The following is a 17,967-nucleotide window of genomic DNA, read 5'->3' on the forward strand; positions in this document are numbered from 1 at the left end:
CTTTTTGAGATTCATCCACATTATGATGTATTCCAGTACTTCTGCTTTTTTAATGGCTGAATAATATTCCACGGTGTTTCTGTACCATGGTTTGTTTATCCATTCCTGCACCAGGGGAGGTGGCTGGGCCTGTTTGTACCTTCTGGCTGTTGTCAGTAGTGCTGCTAGAGTGTACGTGTTTGTGTCTGAGTACCTGTTTCCGATTGTATGATTTTTGAGCCCTGCAGATGGTCTCTGAGGTTATCTAGTTACTTGCTTCTTGGAGAGTAGTATGGATGCCAGCAGCTTGAGTTTCACCTAAGAGCAGGTTAGAATTGGAAGTGTCGGGCCCACTCCACACCTGCTAAATTAGAATCTGCATTTCTGCAAGATCCAGGTGATGGATGTGCACGCTGAAGTTTGAGAAGTGGTGACCTAGTCGGTCTTTGGACCCACTACTTTGCTTATGTGTAGTATTTATTTTAATTAATCAGGAAATGTGATTTTCTTATATTTCAGTCCAAGAAAATCTTCATTAGAGCCCAGGATTCCTGTGGGCCATATAATTTAATACTCGTTTTGCCACTGTGGCCCTTCTGCCCACTGTGAAAAACCAGTAGAGGGGAAGTAGAACAGCTGGTAAACTTTTCAGGAGACAACATTGAGTGATGGTAGCTTTCATTCAAGTTTAGAAGCAAGTGGCTAACTCACAGATCTATGGAAATCTTTATTTTTAAAACATAGAAATCACAGCATTAGCCTTTGAGTTATTCCGCAGTAGCTAAAATTTTCTAACTTACATCACTTTGGGCCACAGAAGGCCTAGCATCCATGTATATTCTCTATTCTGTTTTGAATATGTCTCCTCAAGTTAATATTTTAAAGTTCAGTCAACTAAGATCCTTCTAATTATGACTGTATTTCTAAATGTATGTTCTTGTAACATTTAATATAGATTATAATTACGTAGCTGAAATTCATTAAATACGTATGGTTGGGTCGATCCATGGGGTAGGTAATCTTGGGCCATCAGAGAATTTTCTTTGCTGATCACGTCTCGAAAATCGCTAGTTTAAGGCACAGTGATTTAGAAGTGACTTTGGCATATGTGTGTATATTTATGTATGTACCCATTTTTGACCTCAAGATTTAGGATTTCAAGAACTGGATTTGTACTTCTATTTCCTAGAGATGTGTATATCAGGCACTGAAAGGATTCTGGGTACTCTGGGTGCTGTCCTGTTGAGCTGCATGGATAATTACAACTTGGCGTATAAGCTAGAGTCGGGGGTGGGCTAGAAAGGACTGATACCATTCCAGCAAGGTTATAGGTGGCTCTGCAGGAATGTCTGGTCTTTTTTGACTCTGTTACTGTTCTGAGTTGACCTTAATGGACAGTTAAGAACTGAATGCTAGCAGGATTAGTATTAGACTCAAGTTGGATTTGGCCAAACTGGTTTTATTTTATTTTTTTAAAGTTTTTTTTTTTTAAGATTTTATTTATTTATTAGAGACAGCAAGGGAGGGAATACAAGCAGGGGGAGTGGGAGAGGGAGAAGCAGGCTTCCTGCGGAGCAGGGAGCCCCATGTGGGGCTCATTCCCAGAACTCTGGGATCATGATGTGAGCTGAAGGCAGACGCTTAAGAACTGAGCCACCCAGGCGCCCCTTATTTTAATTTTTTTTTTAGAAGATTTTATTTATCTGTCAGAAAGAGCACAAACAGGAAGAGCGTCAGGCAGGGGGAGAAGCAGGTACCTCCCTGCTGAGCAAGGAGCCCAATCAACTCATTCCCGGGAGCCTGGTATCATGACCTGAGCTGAAAGCAGACAACCAACTGAGCCACCCAGGAGCCCCACTTGTGGGTGTTTTTTGTCCTGTTTTGTTTTGTTTTAAATTCTAGTAATATTAATTCCATTTCCTTTACTATCCTTTGAATTATTATTGTCAAGCATTTTACTTCTACATATGTGGGTGTTTTTAATAGACTTATTTTACCTTCTTTAGCCTCTTTATCCTTCCTAAATCAGACTGCTATGTATAATTTTGGAGCTGGAGGAAAGCTCAGAGAGCTCCTTAATTCTGTGGGTATATCCCCCCACTGCCTATGAATTACCTGGGGAAGCATTTTAAAGTACTTATTTGGGAGCAGTAGAATCTCCCCAGATATCCTAACTTAATTGGTCTAGATGGGTATATTTTTAAAACTCCCCAGGTGATTCTGAGGTCTGCCATCAAAAGGTGGAGTCTGATTGACTTCCTCTTGAATAGGGGGTCCTGCTTTTTGACTTGATTCTAACAGAACGTAGTGGACATGAATTATACTGTGAAATAGGTGAGATTAGGTTAGAAATGGCAGTATAACTTCTGCCTGTTGGGGTGCTTGCCCCTGGCACCCAGCCGCCGTGTTGTGAGGAAGCCCAGCCACGTGTTCCGTATTCCAACTCACAGCCCCAGGAAGGCCCTGACAGCCAACATCGAGTGCTCCATGCAGGAGCAAGCGGTCTGCAGAGGACCCCAGTCCTTGGTCTTCCAGCCACCTAGCCGTTGGCAAACTTCATGCAGTTTGCAGTTTCATGAGCAAAATAAGTGGTGGTGGTGTTTTAGGCCTCTGAGCTAGGGGGTAGTTTGTTACGTAGCAATAGAGAACCAGACAAATAATATAATGTTAAAGAATTTTAAACGTTCATTCATGTTTACATAGCTTCTAATACCTTAACATTCTTGTACATGTATTACCTTTCAGTATTTGACAACTGCATTCATTTTTAATGGTTATGTTAATAGTGTGTATATCTAATTTTGTATCTGTATTTTCTTTTGGGATTTTATTGGCCATTTTTAATAAGTAATCTTCATAATGCATATCCTGTTTGTCCATGCAGTACCTGGACTTGTGCTTTTGGCAGAACTAAGCAAGCCCTGGCTTAACAGCTAGTTTCCCATAATCAGCGCATCCTTGTTTAAAAATGAATCCCGGTATCCCTGCCAAGGGGAGAAGGTAGGTGGGTCACTGTCTTCTCGGTTCCCTGTCCTGGAAGACTTAGTCGACTGAGTGTAGGTCCTGTCTGGTGCTGAGTTACAGAAGGTTTTTGTGCACAGAGCACAGCAGTGTTCTTTACAAGTGTTGTTTTCTTAATGTTGGTGCTTCATATTTACCCTCAATATAGTAATGATGGTATTATTGGGGTACAAGTCCTGGAAGTGGCTTTCCATTGAGTTGAGAATGGTTTGGAGAGGGAGAAAGTAGGAAGCCTGGAAACAGAGAGATGGAAAGAAATGACCTGGGTGATTTTGCCTCATGGGCAAGGGCTTGATCAGGTCAGGTCAGAGACCATTGTAAACATTACAGCAGTTGTAAACATGAGACTCTAGAGCGGAAGTGGCTGATGGAGAGTCCTAGAAAGCCAGTGGTGGTTGTGAGGAAATTGAAGAGGTCTGTACAGTGGGAGTGTGTAGTGGGATGGGCATGAGTTTTTGAGTTAGTGGCCCTTAGCTTGAAATCCAGGGCTCTTTGATGAGCTCTGAAACTTGACCTAAGTTGTTAGACTTCCCATGTGCTGCTTCATCTGCAGAGTAGAAGCCATAACCCCTGCTTCATATGCTTCTAGTGAAAGCAGTCCTGTCAGTCAGGCATGTCCTCCCTACCCCAGTGAAAAGGAGTGACTTTGACATAACCCTGATGAGCTCAGAGGATGAACTGAAGAAGGTGAGAGTATGACTCTGGCAGGGAAGGTGATGGGAAGTAGTTGTAGGTTGTATCCTTTCCGCTCTTATCTTTTCACATGGAGACCTTGATGGAGAGAAACACTGGGAGTTCAAGGCAGCCCTTAGCGATGGCCTACTAAGTGCAAGACCCTCTATCAGATTGCTGGAGTGAGAACACAGGTTGCTTCTGGCTCCTGTTCCTCAGGTTTTACAGTCTAGTAAGAAAAACAAGTATACGCATACATAACTAATTCACAGTTGAATGCTAATTCATATACACTGGGAAGGACGAGCGCCACAGGAATTGGGTAGATGACATTTCATAGCAGAGTTGGCATTTGAACTGGAATCTTAAAAAGGAAAAGCCATTCTAGAAGTACAGATAAGAAAGTACAGTCTTACTTGGAGACTGTACTTCAGAGACTTACTTTAATTAGGGACTTACTTAATTAGAGGCTTAGAGACTGTACGTAGCTTAGTGGAGCAAAAACATTGGGTGCACAGAAGGGTGAGGTCAATTATAAAAGCAAATGTTTCTCTAGGCATCGAAAAGCCATTGAAGGTTTTTGAGCAAGGAAGTGACATGATCAGACTGGCAGCATGTGTCGGGTGGCTTGAAGGGAGGAAAGAGCCATTGAATTGCCATGGCATTAATATAGGCAAGAGAATAAGCTAGGGGGCGAACGTGATGCCATCGCCCAGGAGGCAGCTGGGAAAGAGTGCCTTTTCAGGGCAGGATCGATAGGACTTGGTGACAGTTGGGAAACTCGAAAGCTTGGATGACCAGAGGGATAGTGATCCCACTGGCCCCAGGAGGTGGGCCAGAGGGAGGGGAGCACTTTCGGGGTTGGGAGGGGGTGTGCTGTCTTTAATTTGCAGCATGCTCATGAGGGCTGGTTGGACTTGCATGGGGAGATGCCCAGCAGGCGATCGGGAGTGTGCGGTTAGCCCTTCAGTGAAGTAAAGATTTGCACATTTGCTAGTAGCTACTTAGAGGTTACAGCTGAAGCAGGGAGAGAAGAGAGAGTTGTTAAAAGAGGTGGTGTTTGCAGGGGAGTAGACGTGCTGGATGATGTGAGCCTGAATTTTCTAAGGGTCTTGCTCTTTGGGATATACATGGTTAGTTCTTGGGACAGTGTAGCGGGGCTGACTGAAAAAGAGGTGGATTCTGCTGATATTAGGTTGCGAAGTCTGTGACTTGTGGTTAATTCCTAAATTGTAGTGTTCAGTAGAATGAATAACTAGCAAAAGTACACCATTGCACCCTCTGCCTTTCTGGGAGCTGGGCCTGCCTTTCACCTGCCAAGGTCTGCCTTGGCTTTGATGTTACCTAAGAGTGCAGCATTGTTAATGCCCTTAAATGGTCTCTTCTCTGTCTGGGAGAGGCTGAGACTGGAGTAATTGAGTAATCTGATGCTCAGTAGCTCAGTAAATGGCATCTCACGTCAGGGGGAGGAGAGGAGGTTTATAGGAATGAGCTCTGAACCTAGGCTTCTCAGTTTTGTTCTGCATGTCTGAATGCTATAGCTCTGCAAGTGAGCACTCAGAGAAGCCGGCTGTGGAGTTACCAGACACTGCTCATGGGCGGCACCCCTTTCCTTCGGTCTTCTGCATCGGGCCGCGGCTTTCCGGTTCACCCATCAGCCTCTCCTCCTGAACAGGCTCTTCCCAGCTAACAGCCAGGTCCCTCCAGCCCTGTGACTGGGCACTTCTCTCCTAAACACAGAAGCATTTTGTAACATACCTGAAGTGTGAAAAAGGGAGGGTAAGGCGATGTTGGTGACAGCTCTGTGATAGAGCTAGGAGATGGAGGGGCTCGTTTAACCTATACCTTTCCAGTACCTTTCCAGGTCAAACACCACAGCCATCTTGAGTTTTGCAGAGCGAAGCAGTCCTCACAGACTTCAATTCTAGTGCTCAGAGGCTGGATGTCATATATGACAGCCTCCTCCGAGTTTCAGAATTGTCAGTACGGAACCGGGTTTTTCTGGTTCTGACTGTGGTTGCAGACTTGGCCAGAGTGGAAACCCACAAACTCCAGCTGAGAGGCCTGTGTCTGTATGTCACCTTGCTAGATCCTCTTGTCCCTGGTCACCAGTTCACCTCTTCCCTAGATGGAATTCCCAGGTGGAATCTACCTTCCTCCATTGTAGGAGTTTTGTTTACATTTTCTTCTAGAAGAGATCATCCATGCGTAGAGCCAGAAAAATCAGCGCTAAATATCCGAAGTATAGAAAATGGGCTTTGGGTTTTCTTGCCTTAGACCCCTTCTGAGCAAGTGACTCTAAGCTGTGTTTTTTCTAGACAGTGGTGTCTAAAGAAATTTCCAGATGAGGTCAGATCACTGATGAAAAACTCACGTCCTGCTTTTGGCTCTGCCAGACCACCCAGAGCCATCTGCTGATACTTGAGGCTCTGCCAGCAGAGTATACACCAAATGCTTCGGGCTGTGTGGGTTTTGCTGCGTCACGGGATGACAGGGTTCTCTCTCACCTTGCATAACTGTAGAAACAAGTTTAAAAAGATGCCTTTTAAAATATCTGTTCTGTTTCTTCGACTTGCCATGGACTTCACTCTCTATACGGTGATAACATACTCCAGTTAGGGATAAGCGAGCGCGTTTTCACCTGTACTTACGGGGTAGTGGGTGAGACCCTGGCTCGCTTACTGCAGGTAGACAGATGGTAAGGAAGGGAGGCTTCTTTTCTAGATGTCTTGTAGAGGCCATCATTATTTCAGTCACAGTGAGGACAGTTAGGGCGTTTTGCAGTTTCCCAAGTTCTGTCACATATATGGTCTCATTTGATCTTAAGCGACCCCATGAAGCAGGAGGTTGACGTACTATCAGTCCTATTTTATAGATAGAAAAGATGAGTTGGGATGAGTTGCTTAAGGGACTTAGTATTAGTGTCCAATTAGATTTTTTGTTTGTTTGTTTTGAATCTCCAAATGGAGTTTTTGTGTATTTTTGTTTAACACTAAGCCCTTCTGTATCAGGTTGGGGGGGTCATTCTATTACAAGGCTGCTCAGAGCTGGATGGACAGTCTAGACATATATATTATTTAAATTGTTCCTTCTGGAGTAATTGGGGAGGTAGGCAGCGTCAGGTGGTAGGCGGTTGCTTAAAGGATGCTTGGTTCTGCTGTTTGAGAACAGCTGCTGTTCAGCAGGGAGAGAAACACTAGAGGTCTGTGTGCTGCCAGCCTGTGGACTCCTTAGGTGCCCTGAAGACCGATGTAGGCGGAGAGAACCTAGGCCTGAGAAATTTACCCAAGCTTCTGGAGTCTCCAGGCCTCTACTGTAGGTGACTCATCTTCTGTTCCTTGTCATCAAGGAGGGAGATGGCTCTAGAAGGAGAAGCTTTGACTTTCCTTTTAGAGTGGGTGCTTTCTCAGCTACAGTGTGATCTCAGGTGACTGGGATTGAGGCTTTCCCAGAATGGATATGGAGTCAGTTGCTGTATGAAGAAGGATCTCATTCTCTGTGTTGCCATTTCTCCCTACAGTGGGCCACCTTGAGGATGGAGAGAGGCGCCAAGGAGAAGAACCACCAACTTTACAAGCCCTATACCAATGGTAGGACTGGCTCTTTCTCCTTATCTCACAAAGTCCCTTTGACATATGTTCCTAAGTGCTTTTAATTCCACACATACTCTTCACTCTATCAAAGGGAGTATATGGACTCTGTATATTTTAGAGACTTTTACTCATTTATTTATTTATTTACTTGAGAGACAGAGTGTGAGCAGGGGGAGGACCAGAGGGAGAGGGACAAGCAGACTCCATGCTGAGCACAGAGACTGACGAGGGATCCTGAAATCGTAACCTGAGCTGAAACCAAAGAGTTGGCTGCTTAACTCACGGAGCCACCAGGTGCCCCTGGACTCTGAATATTTTTAACATGTTTCCTCCCAGCATGCTGCTTGACACGGGTGTTCTCTGTTACAGGAATCATTGCAAAAGATCCCACTTCGCTAGAAGAAGAGATCAAAGAAATCCGTCGAAGTGGTAGTAGTAAGGCTCTGGATAACACTCCAGAGTTTGAGCTTTCCGACATTTTCTACTTTTGCCGGAAGGGAATGGAGACCATCATGGATGATGAGGTGACAAAGAGGTTCTCAGCAGAGGAGTTGGAGTCCTGGAACCTGCTGAGCAGGACCAACTATAACTTCCAGTACATCAGCCTTCGGCTCACTGTCTTGTGGGGCTTAGGAGTGCTGATTCGCTATTGCTTCCTTCTGCCACTCAGGTGAGGGCAGGCCTGATGGGGACAAAAGGCTTGAGTGGCTGCTGCCTAAGCCCGAGGTGTGGCTGACCTCCCTGTGTCACTCTGCTTTGCTTTCCCCCTTCAGAAAGGAGCAGAGTTTGATTCTGTCACTGGCCAGTCTTTTGGGAGGGAGACCATCCGACTCTTGGAAGGGTACACTGGGGGTGATCTTTTAAAGGCCCTTGGATTCTCTGCAAATAAGGCAGAAATCGTGGGGTTTCTTAAAATACTCATCTAGGTGGCCTAAACACAGGGACAGGGAACATGGTGTACTTTCTGGCCACTCCTCCCTGGACATGACCAAGTCTTTCCTGCAAGCTTGCCTCTCTAATACAGAGGCAATATTGAACTCTCAGGTTTTCTGTACCACGTGCTATTCTGAGTACGCCTTGCCGGCTGCCGGTACCTTCAGGCTCTACTTCCTGTTGCTCCACAGAGAAGCTCTGCTTTTGCCAGGGTGTGGAGCCAAAGGGAAGGGTAAGACAGCAGGACAGCTGGTGCCTGGGGGCAGAGCAGCCAACAGCAGGCTTTTCCATCCTTCCGGCTGCCTGATGTTGGGGGAGATAGCGTCCGCTGAGAGCCAAATCCATAGCCTACTGTCAGTTTGGAATTAAAATGATATCTGGGTATGCTAGGCCTGCTCTCATTTCTAAATGAAACTCTTACCTGGATCCCAGGTGATCTGATGGTCTTGGGGGTGGTTTTCGTGATGTCCACTTTCATTGTCACACGTTCCAGTCTATCTGTAGTGCAAGGGTTTGTTTGCTGTGTTTTCACGTGTCTTCTTCTTACAGGATAGCTCTTGCTTTTACTGGGATTAGCCTTCTGGTGGTAGGCACGACCGTGGTGGGATACCTGCCAAATGGGAGGTGAGTTGTTTGCGAGAGTCGGTGTCTGGAGGGCACTTAGCTCCGCAGCTGTGCCTCCAGCTGCACTACTCCTCGGGGCACAGCCAGACCTGCAGCATCTTAGGTAGATAAAATAACCCAGTGATAACAGTGGCGTCAGCATTGTTATTTTTCACCAGTCTTGATCTGTGACTTTGCTCTTTACCCTCTAAAACTCACACTCTTATCCCTCTAAGACAAGAGAGGAACCTCCCAACTGTGGAGTCCAGGGCCAGCAGATTAAATGACATGTCATTTAGTTTTGAGCATTCTACTGTGTTGATAAATTGGTAAAAGGAAAAGAAATATAGGTAGGGCTTTTTTGTGTTTGTTTTGTTTCTTTAAGATTTTATTTATTTATTTGACAGAGATCACAACTAGGCAGAGAGGCAGGCAGAGAAGCGGGGGACGCAGGTTCCCTGCCGAGCAGAGAACCCGATGTGGGGCTTGATTCCAGGACCCGAGATCATGACCTGGGCCAAAGGCAGAGGCTTAACCCACTGAGCCACCCAGGTGCCCCTTTTTGTTGTTGTTATTTTTTAAGATTTTATTATTTATTTGACAGAGACCACAAGTAGGCAGAGAGGCACGCAGAGAGAGAGAGAGAGAGAGAGAGAGAGAGATGGAAGCAGGCTCCCCGTTGACCAGAGAGCCCGATGCGGGACTCGGTCCCAGGACCCTGAGATCATGACCTGAGCCGAAGGCAGCGGCTTAACCCACTGAGCTACGCAGGCGCCCTGTTGTTGTTTTTTAAGAGAAATTTGTTCCTTCTGGAAGTTCTGGGGCTAGCTCTCTTCTTCCCTGGGCTGGTGAGGTTAGAGACTCTGTCCTTTGCCCTGCCTGTAGGCATTGACTGGAAGGAAAACAATCAAGGAGGCTCATATTTGCTGGATATTTGAGGGCTATATAAATTCTAAACCCAGTCACTTTGGTAAATTGAAGCAATTCTTGTCATTTCTCTGTTTCCTCGTATGTAGGCATGGACACTCGTGCACTGTAGAGTTTTACCATATGCACTAATGTTTATAAAAATAGCCTGCAGTCCTAAAGGGCTGTAGGCAGGGATGGTTACATTGTTCCAGCCCATAACTTCTCCCGACTTCCTATGTGTAAAGTAAAAAAAAATCTGTGTCCTGTCGTACCAGGTTTAAGGAGTTCCTGAGTAAACACGTTCACTTAATGTGTTACCGGATCTGCGTGCGAGCCCTGACAGCCATCATTACCTACCACGACAGGTGAGGGCACATTATGTGACATGGGGAACTGGCACTGGCCAACCATGGCTCACCTGCACCTCGCCAGTGAGGGCTCTTCTGAGCTCCCGGAGCCATGAGGTGGGTGAAGTAAGGGCTGAGTTCCAGATCACTTGTTTCACATGGGTTTTATTGCTTTGCATTCTTTCTAAACACAGAGAAAACAGGCCCAGAAACGGTGGCATCTGCGTGGCCAATCACACCTCTCCAATCGACGTCATCATTTTGGCCAGTGATGGCTATTATGCCATGGTAAGACCTTTCTCTGTTGCTTTCTTGGGCAAGTAAGACCTTTAGCATGCTCAGGGCTGGGATGTTTCTGGACCCTTCAGAGAGCTCTTCCTGAAGAATATAAACATGGGAACATGTAAGACTGTCACCTCTGTTTCTGTTGCTTTGAGAACTCCGTGGGACTTTGATAGGAGGTCTTCTGAGTAGGTTGATAACGAAGAGTGCGGTTGGAGGTTATCCTTTGGGCGTTGAGGCCGACCTTGGAAAGGGGTGAAGGACAGGGAAGGGGGATTTGAAAGGACTGGGTTCAAGGGCATTAGAGAATCTGCCCAGGAAAATCACTTTCACACGAGGTATTACTCAGCTTCATTATTTATTTTCGGGTTTTCAGCTATGTTTTTAATGATGTATCTTTGATATCACTGAATAAAAGGCAAAATTAAAGATTCAGAGTCTAATAATGGTTTCTTAATAGTGAGAAACTTACTCTTGTCAGTAAAATGTTAGAGGGTGAGAGGTTGGGATACTTTCCTTTTGGATTCTGGGGCTGTCTGTGAGGGTGGCTTCACTCCCGGTTATTCCTTTGTGTGAAATTAGGTGGGTCAAGTGCACGGGGGACTCATGGGTGTGATCCAGAGAGCCATGGTGAAGGCCTGCCCGCACGTCTGGTTTGAACGCTCTGAAGTGAAAGATCGCCACCTGGTGGCTAAGAGGTAAATCCACAAAATGCCGGTTGCTCTCTGTGATCAGTTAGGATGTATGTGCTTTAGGGGTTGTTATCCCTCCACGGTAGAATCATAGTGTCCTCTACACTGAGTCCTCACTGCTTTCATAATAAAACACTCTTTCCCTAAAATATGGAATAGAAGTATAGAAATCTTGGTATTTTTTGTCAAGTTCGTAATCTCTCTTAACCTTTTTTATTCCTTGTACTCATTGTAATGAACCACATATGAACTTTTAATGCTATTTGAAATCTCAGGATGAATTCATTATCACAAATAAAAACAAACTTAAGGCAGCGGGAAAAAGGTAGAGCTGATGTACATAATGGCAAGAGCTTTGCAGGAAACTGAGAGGATGAAGGCTCCGTTGGGACCATCTTCTTCAGGGACAGATGAGCCTGCCCCAGATTCCCTTTACTGCTTTTCTCAGGGACAGTATTAAGCCAGGTGGACTGCACGTTCAATCCAACGTGGCTGTCCAGAAGTCCAGTGACAAGTGCTTCTTGAGGGTGCTGTTAGCAAGGCCCTGGAGCAGGCACGTCCCTTAGGTTGTCCCAGGTCTGAGCAGTGTCCTCTACATAGACCTTAATACTTCACTGAACAGCTGTACGAGTTAAACTGCAGTCATCTGATTTTCCCTGTCTTTATATGTTTGGTCTTTATGAGATCCAGACTGGGGTTTGTCAGAGATCATCACATTTATGGTTTGTGTGACATCCATGTAGCATATTTACAAGTACATTTTGGTGATGATGGATGTAAAGCTGTCTGAGCCTCTGTGTTTTTTTTCCCTTCCAAAGACTGACTGAGCATGTGCAGGATAAAAGCAAGCTACCCATCCTCATCTTCCCAGAGGGTAAGAAGGGGTGGGGCCCTGCAGAGGGTTTCTGTATGGGAGGGTGGGGAGGCCATGCAGGATGGTGACTCTGCTGTTGCCTCAGAACCAAGTCCCTCAACCCTGGCTGGGGTTATCTGTTTTCACTGACTGATGTTCAGTCCCCCACTAAACTGGTTGTGGGACTTAAAAACTCTGGGAAGTGCAGCATTTGGACTGGGAGTGCCAAAGTGCGACCTTCCCAGTACAGGAATCTGTGACATGCCAGTGGGGTCTCAGCTTCTTCTAGAGTTCTTCCTGAGACCTCCCAGGTCCACTCAGTGGTTCTGGCCTTTTATTGAGGCTGGGTGTGTTAATTGGGGAAAGTGATCTTGCAATAGCAGAATGAGAAACAGTACAGTGTTTTGCTTATCCCTGTTAAGTGTTCATTCCTAAGCTAGGGAGATTATCCTATTTGAAGAATTTTTCTTACTATATTTAGTTCTTAAACTCCTAATCTCTGAGGTGAAGGACCAAAAGAAATCGCATTTTACTCTCTTCTGTGTTTTAGGAACCTGCATCAATAATACATCAGTGATGATGTTCAAAAAGGGAAGTTTTGAAATTGGAGCCACAGTTTACCCTGTTGCTATCAAGGTACGAGACCTCTGAGGGCGCATGTGGTCATTGTTGCAGCTGCTGTGAATGGGACAAAGGAAGAGAAAGGGGAGGAAGAAGGTGGCATCACCAGTCAGCGGGTTGATCCTCCAGTGGGGCAGCTTGGGCCAGGATAGTGTGGGTAGAGTGTGCTAGAGGAAGAGAAGGGACATGTTCACGGTTCAGAACCCACTGGGCTAGAAGGGACAGGAGTGTCCGAATGAGGACCATCAACCAGATCACAAGCTTGCATGTTGTCCCCCACTTACGACCTCTCCATAAGCCTCCTAGGCAGGGAAGGTACTCCGCTACAGAGGGGCATGCTGCGGGGAGCAGGGGTGTGGCCCTGCTGGATGTGTACGTTTGGTGGAGAGGTGAGCATGTGTGGCTGCGGATATGTCCTAATACTGAAGGAAGAAGCAGCCGCACAGCTTTGGGCTTTGGTATCACTGTAAATACCAGGAGCCACTGATAAAGATGAAATACATCTTAAGAGCTTGTCTAGGCTGTCCTCTACTTTAGGAGCTTGTACTTCAAACTCACTGGGTAAATGGGATTCAGTCAATCATTTTCTTTTCTTCCTCTCTCCGCCTTTACATCCATCTGGTTTTATGAAGGCATACATCGTGCTGTTTCTAAAAGAATGTTATTACTCACGTTATTACGTCTACACAGCACAGGCTGTTGTAGGTGTGTTTAGTGCTTAAGCTGAAATCGCAGCTAGGTAGAACAGCAAGGACGTGTGTGCTTGTTATACTTAGCATTTAGTGTCCATCCTCTCACGGGATCTGCGTGCCATGTGCAGAGCTTTCTGTTGAATCAGCGTCACTTAGCTCAGCCAGTGCAGGGGAGGCAGGGTGTTTCTCTTGGGAAAGCCAGTGGTTCCCACCCAGCGCTCCCCTCTACCAGGGAGGCAGAGCACTGGGGCAGGAGTGCCAGATGCATAGTGGCTGGAGGAGAACTGACCGATCCATGGGTTCGCACTCCCCAAGCCACCTGTTGAGGGTGCTGTCTACCGGAACAGCAAGAAAGCAAGCAGTGTGGTAGCAATGTTTGCTGGGGGAGGAAAGCCTGGGGACTGCTGTCCGTGTCATCTGCATCCCATCCTGCATTCAGTATCCAGTGCTCCCCGCCCATGTGCATTAAAAACATAACGAGAAGAGCCCTTCCTTAGTGTTCGCTCCAGAACATGAGTTCTTTGTAGCTGTATCAGTGTCACCTGTGGCGGGACTAGGAAAACGCAGACTGCTGGCTGTTTCCGAACTTGCGTTTCTGACCCGTTCCTGGGTGCTACGGATGGGCCGGTGGGAACCACGCTTGGGGACCCCTGCTGTGGAGCAAGGGTCTTAAACAGTTTTGAGACATGGACTCTTAGGACAGTTATGGCTCCTCTCCAAACAGAAAGTCCCATCAGTTTTACATATAATTTCATTCTGTCCAGATTTATTAAAACCCATTCAGGATTAAGAACTTCTCTACAACAACTTTGCTAGTTTTTTATAAAGCCTTCATTGGTAACCAAATTTAGATAACCTTAGCAGTTTCAGGGCTGTTATATTTCCACCGAAATTAAGCCATTATTTGATTTTGAGAAATTTGTCACGATTTTGAGTTTTTGCCTCGTTTTTCTCTCTACACTATCAGCCCAGCGTGGAACAGAGATTCCGCTCTAAACACAGGGCTCTCACGTACGATGTCAGCTATTTTATACATATAGTGCTTTATCAAAGATAACACCACTTTCTTCAAAACATGGGCATTAGTTTCTATTTAAAACTCATTCTTCTCCCCGATTTCTCTTTGCTATTATAATGTAATAGTTGAATCTAAATTTCTTCATTTAGTCCGTAATTCAGTCTAAATGTCTTCACTCCTGCGTAGTCAGGTCCACGGCTAGGCACAATTATCCAGTCTCTGTTCAAGAATCATAAAATCTAGGCTTGAGGAGCCTGCAAGGCCTGCGGTTCGCATCCAGCCCCGACCCCTCACGTGGGGCTCCCGCAGCGTCCCCGCTGGGGCTCCTCTCAGGCTGCTCCAGGGGGAGAGGGGCAGCCTGAGAGGCTCACCAAGCCTGTGAGCCTTTCTGACGCCAGCGGCAGCCTGCTTCTGCACCATCACTCTTGCCGTTCTTCTCTTCCCGTTTCCACACTCTGGTCCTCCTCTTTGTGTTACAGTCACAGCCTGAGGTCGTGTCTGTGGTGGCGCCTCGGACGTTTGCTGGCGGTTGCAGGACACTCCGTCCAGGTGTTGTCTTCCAGGATTCCGTTCCTTTTGTTGCTTCTTGTATAACTTCCTCCAGCACCTTTCCCCCCGTCTTGCTTACCTGCTACTTCAGCTTCTCTTCTGTTGGGTGACACTGCAGGTCACAGCTTCAGCCACATTTCCCACAGAATGCCACTGACGTGCAGCCTCTGCTTCCATTAGAGTCACTGGCAAAGGACAGTGTAGTGGGTCTGCTGCTTGGCGGGAAGTGCAGCACCTGCGTGGCGGGAGGCCTCGGGAGCTATTGTGCGCGCGTTTGCCAAGGAGGAATGCCAGCAACGCGATCAGAGCAGAGCCTCCTGCTCACACGGTCAGCTTTGTTAGTGGTGTCATCACAGAAGCTTCTCAGAAGCTTTGTCATTTGCTCCTTGGTCAGGGGCACCAGAAATACTAACAAGTTTGTGTCTTTGGGTGAGGTACGTGTAGCAGTAGGGATGAGTGAGCGACGCAGTGTTGGCAATAGGCAAAGCCTGTGTGGTGGAATGTTCTAAAGGTTAAATCTGGGGAATGGAGGTATAAGAGTATCTTATCCTGTTCTCTTTGGTTTGGGATATGCTTGAACATGTTTTAAGAATTACATCTGTGGGCACCTGGGTGCCTCAGTGGGTTAAGCCTCTGCCTTCCACTCAGGTCATGATCTCAGGGTCCTGGGATCGAGCCCCGCATTGGGCTCTCTGCTCAGCAGGGAGCCTGCTTCCCCATCTCTCTCTGCCTGTCTCTCTGCCTACTTGTGATCTCCATCTGTCAAATAAATGAAATCTTAAAAAAAAAAAAATTACATCTGTGAGTGAGGAAGACGTGAAATGGGTCAAAGAGGGGGCTCACTTGTTTGAGAAAAGCAGGTAGGGGAGTCCTCCCTTGTGACCTAAAGCAAAATCTTGAGTCCATTTGGGGGCCTCATGTTGCTAGAGTTCAGAACTACACGAGCATAGAATGGCTTCAGAAGTGTTCATGGAGGGGGTCTGGGAGCTGCTTTTTTTGGAACTGATACTGCCCCAGGTGAGCAGTCAACACCAGTTGCCGTTGACACCAACGTTGTGTTAGAATTGCTGACTTATTACCGTCCAGTTTTCCACTGCTTTTCAGTATGACCCTCAATTTGGTGACGCCTTCTGGAACAGCAGCAAATACGGGATGGTAACATACCTGCTGCGAATGATGACCAGCTGGGCCATTGTCTGCAGCGTTTGGTACCTGCCTCCCATGACCAGAGAGGTAGGTCCTCGCCCCGACACCATGCATAGGTCTTGGCTTCCTTCTGTGGGATGCCAGCCCGTGTTGAGGGGTCTCATTTATGCTTTCTTACAGACCGATGAAGATGCCGTCCAGTTTGCCAATAGGGTGAAATCCGCCATTGCCAGGCAGGGGGGGCTTGTGGACCTGCTGTGGTGAGTCAGAGCCAGGTTTTATCAGCAGAGTCGAGCAGGATGTGAATTTCTGAAGTAGTTGCTGAATTGTTGACTCCTTTTACAAAGAATCCTCCTCTCCCTGGTGTGGAAAATTAAGCTCATCAGCCTTGGAGAATGAGCAGTGTGACTGCTTTCTCCTAGTTCCAGCCCAGAAGTGCCCCATGCTGCCTTGACCTTAGAGACACAGAGCCCAGAATGCTGGGCCCGAAGCAGTTGATTCTTCGAATCTTCCGGGGTTTGTACCCATCTGCCAGGGCACCCAGACAGTCCTTGTCTCTTTAGGTGGGGGTGACTGGATGCTGGTCTGGAAGCTGCATTAACTGGTCCCTCTGATCTTGAATATTTGGTAAAACCGGGCCATCTTTAGAAAGGCAAAAGTTTCATTTATTACATTTAGTTTGTTAACCTACTAGAGCAGGCGTTGGCAGACTCTCTCTGTGAAGAGTCAGTAAATATTTTAGACTTTGTGTATTGTGTGGCCACTGTTGCAGCTGCTGCCTCCGCCTTCGTTTTAAGTGCAAAGGTCAGCTCTGTTGGGCACTTGACTAAAGTGGGCATTTAGGGAAAAGGATATAGAGATTGAAATTTTATTTATTTTTTTTTTAAAGATTTTATTTATTTGACAGAGAGAGATCACAAGCAGGCAGAGAGGCAGGCAGAGAGAGAGGAGGAAGCAGGCTCCCTGCTGAGCAGAGAGCCCGATGTGGGGCTCGATCCCAGGACCCTGAGATCATGACCTGAGCTGAAGGCAGCGGCTTAACCCACTGAGCCACCCAGGCGCCCCGAGATTGAAATTTTAAACTGACATGGGGATTCCTAGATAATGGCATGTCCTCAGGTATGGCCTTTTAAAAAAGCTCACATTCCTCCAGCTCTCGTTGTGAGCCAGGCTCCGTGCCACTGGCACCGGAGAGGACGGCCTCCCTCGGCCCTCGCCGTGGACCCATGCGGGATGGGGATTGTCACTCCCGTTTCACATGTGAGACACCAGAGCTCAAAGAGGTCAGGTGACTGTTTTCCAGAGTCCCCAAGTAATCAGTGGACCAGATTCTGAGCTCAGGTCTGACAGGCTGCTCGAACTGGAGTGTCAGTCCACACTTCCTGGCCGCAGGGCCCCAGGAGGACAAGTGGGGCTCCCTTTAAAAGAGAGCCTTTGCTGTGGTTTGTAAAGGGCATCGCACATAGAAGATCGTTGGGTGTAAGGTCTGTCCAGCAATGGGGGCGGGCTTCATCATACCTCAAAGGGGAAGTCCGGGTGTAGCAGAAATCCTGAAAAGGGACTGGGGTTTCTGTTAGTCACTGAAGGTAGGTGATGCTAATTTTAGCGTGAAGGCAAGTGGGACTTTGAGGAAACAAATCCCAGTGTGGGGATAGCAGAGGGAGGTCTCGCCAGGGCCATGAGCACAGGAGTATGGGTGTGACTTGGATTCCTCTCCAGCACCATCTCTCAAGCGCAGAAGAAGTAAGGACTCGCAGTTCCCTTACGTTCATTGTTGGCATGAATCTCTGGGTCTGAATTTTACAGACTTCATTTCACAGATCAGATTTACAGATTCATTACAGTTTCAGTCGTTCTTAAAGCTGGCTCACCTTCCGTGATGCCAAGAATGCCTCCTTTATCTTCAGTAAGGTGAGGGTGAACATTTGAGTAGAAAGCATTGTAAACTCCTTGGTAGGTAGGTTTGAGCAATGACAAAAGTACCCTGAACATGAGTACTGACTTATGACCCCAGGGCAGGAGTGAAAGATTTAAGGCAGAAGTGGTAAAATTGGGGA

At 46.8% G+C, this 17,967-nt stretch overlaps 1 protein-coding gene across 1 annotated transcript in view; it reads left to right on the forward strand.

Annotated features, from left to right (window-relative positions):
• GPAT4 (glycerol-3-phosphate acyltransferase 4) overlaps window positions 1-17,967 on the forward strand; it is a 35,484-nt gene that overhangs the window by 16,108 nt on the left and 1,409 nt on the right. Inside the window, exons 3-12 of the mRNA XM_047717176.1 lie at window positions 7,193-7,262; window positions 7,635-7,935; window positions 8,748-8,822; window positions 9,986-10,075; window positions 10,252-10,345; window positions 10,922-11,037; window positions 11,850-11,905; window positions 12,435-12,520; window positions 15,869-15,997; window positions 16,091-16,170. Coding sequence (XP_047573132.1) covers window positions 7,193-7,262; window positions 7,635-7,935; window positions 8,748-8,822; window positions 9,986-10,075; window positions 10,252-10,345; window positions 10,922-11,037; window positions 11,850-11,905; window positions 12,435-12,520; window positions 15,869-15,997; window positions 16,091-16,170 — 1,097 coding nt within the window. The remainder of the gene's footprint in view (window positions 1-7,192; window positions 7,263-7,634; window positions 7,936-8,747; window positions 8,823-9,985; window positions 10,076-10,251; window positions 10,346-10,921; window positions 11,038-11,849; window positions 11,906-12,434; window positions 12,521-15,868; window positions 15,998-16,090; window positions 16,171-17,967) is intronic.

This window comes from Lutra lutra, chromosome 2 (assembly GCF_902655055.1).
Source record: "Lutra lutra chromosome 2, mLutLut1.2, whole genome shotgun sequence".
Taxonomy (NCBI): domain Eukaryota; kingdom Metazoa; phylum Chordata; class Mammalia; order Carnivora; family Mustelidae; genus Lutra; species Lutra lutra.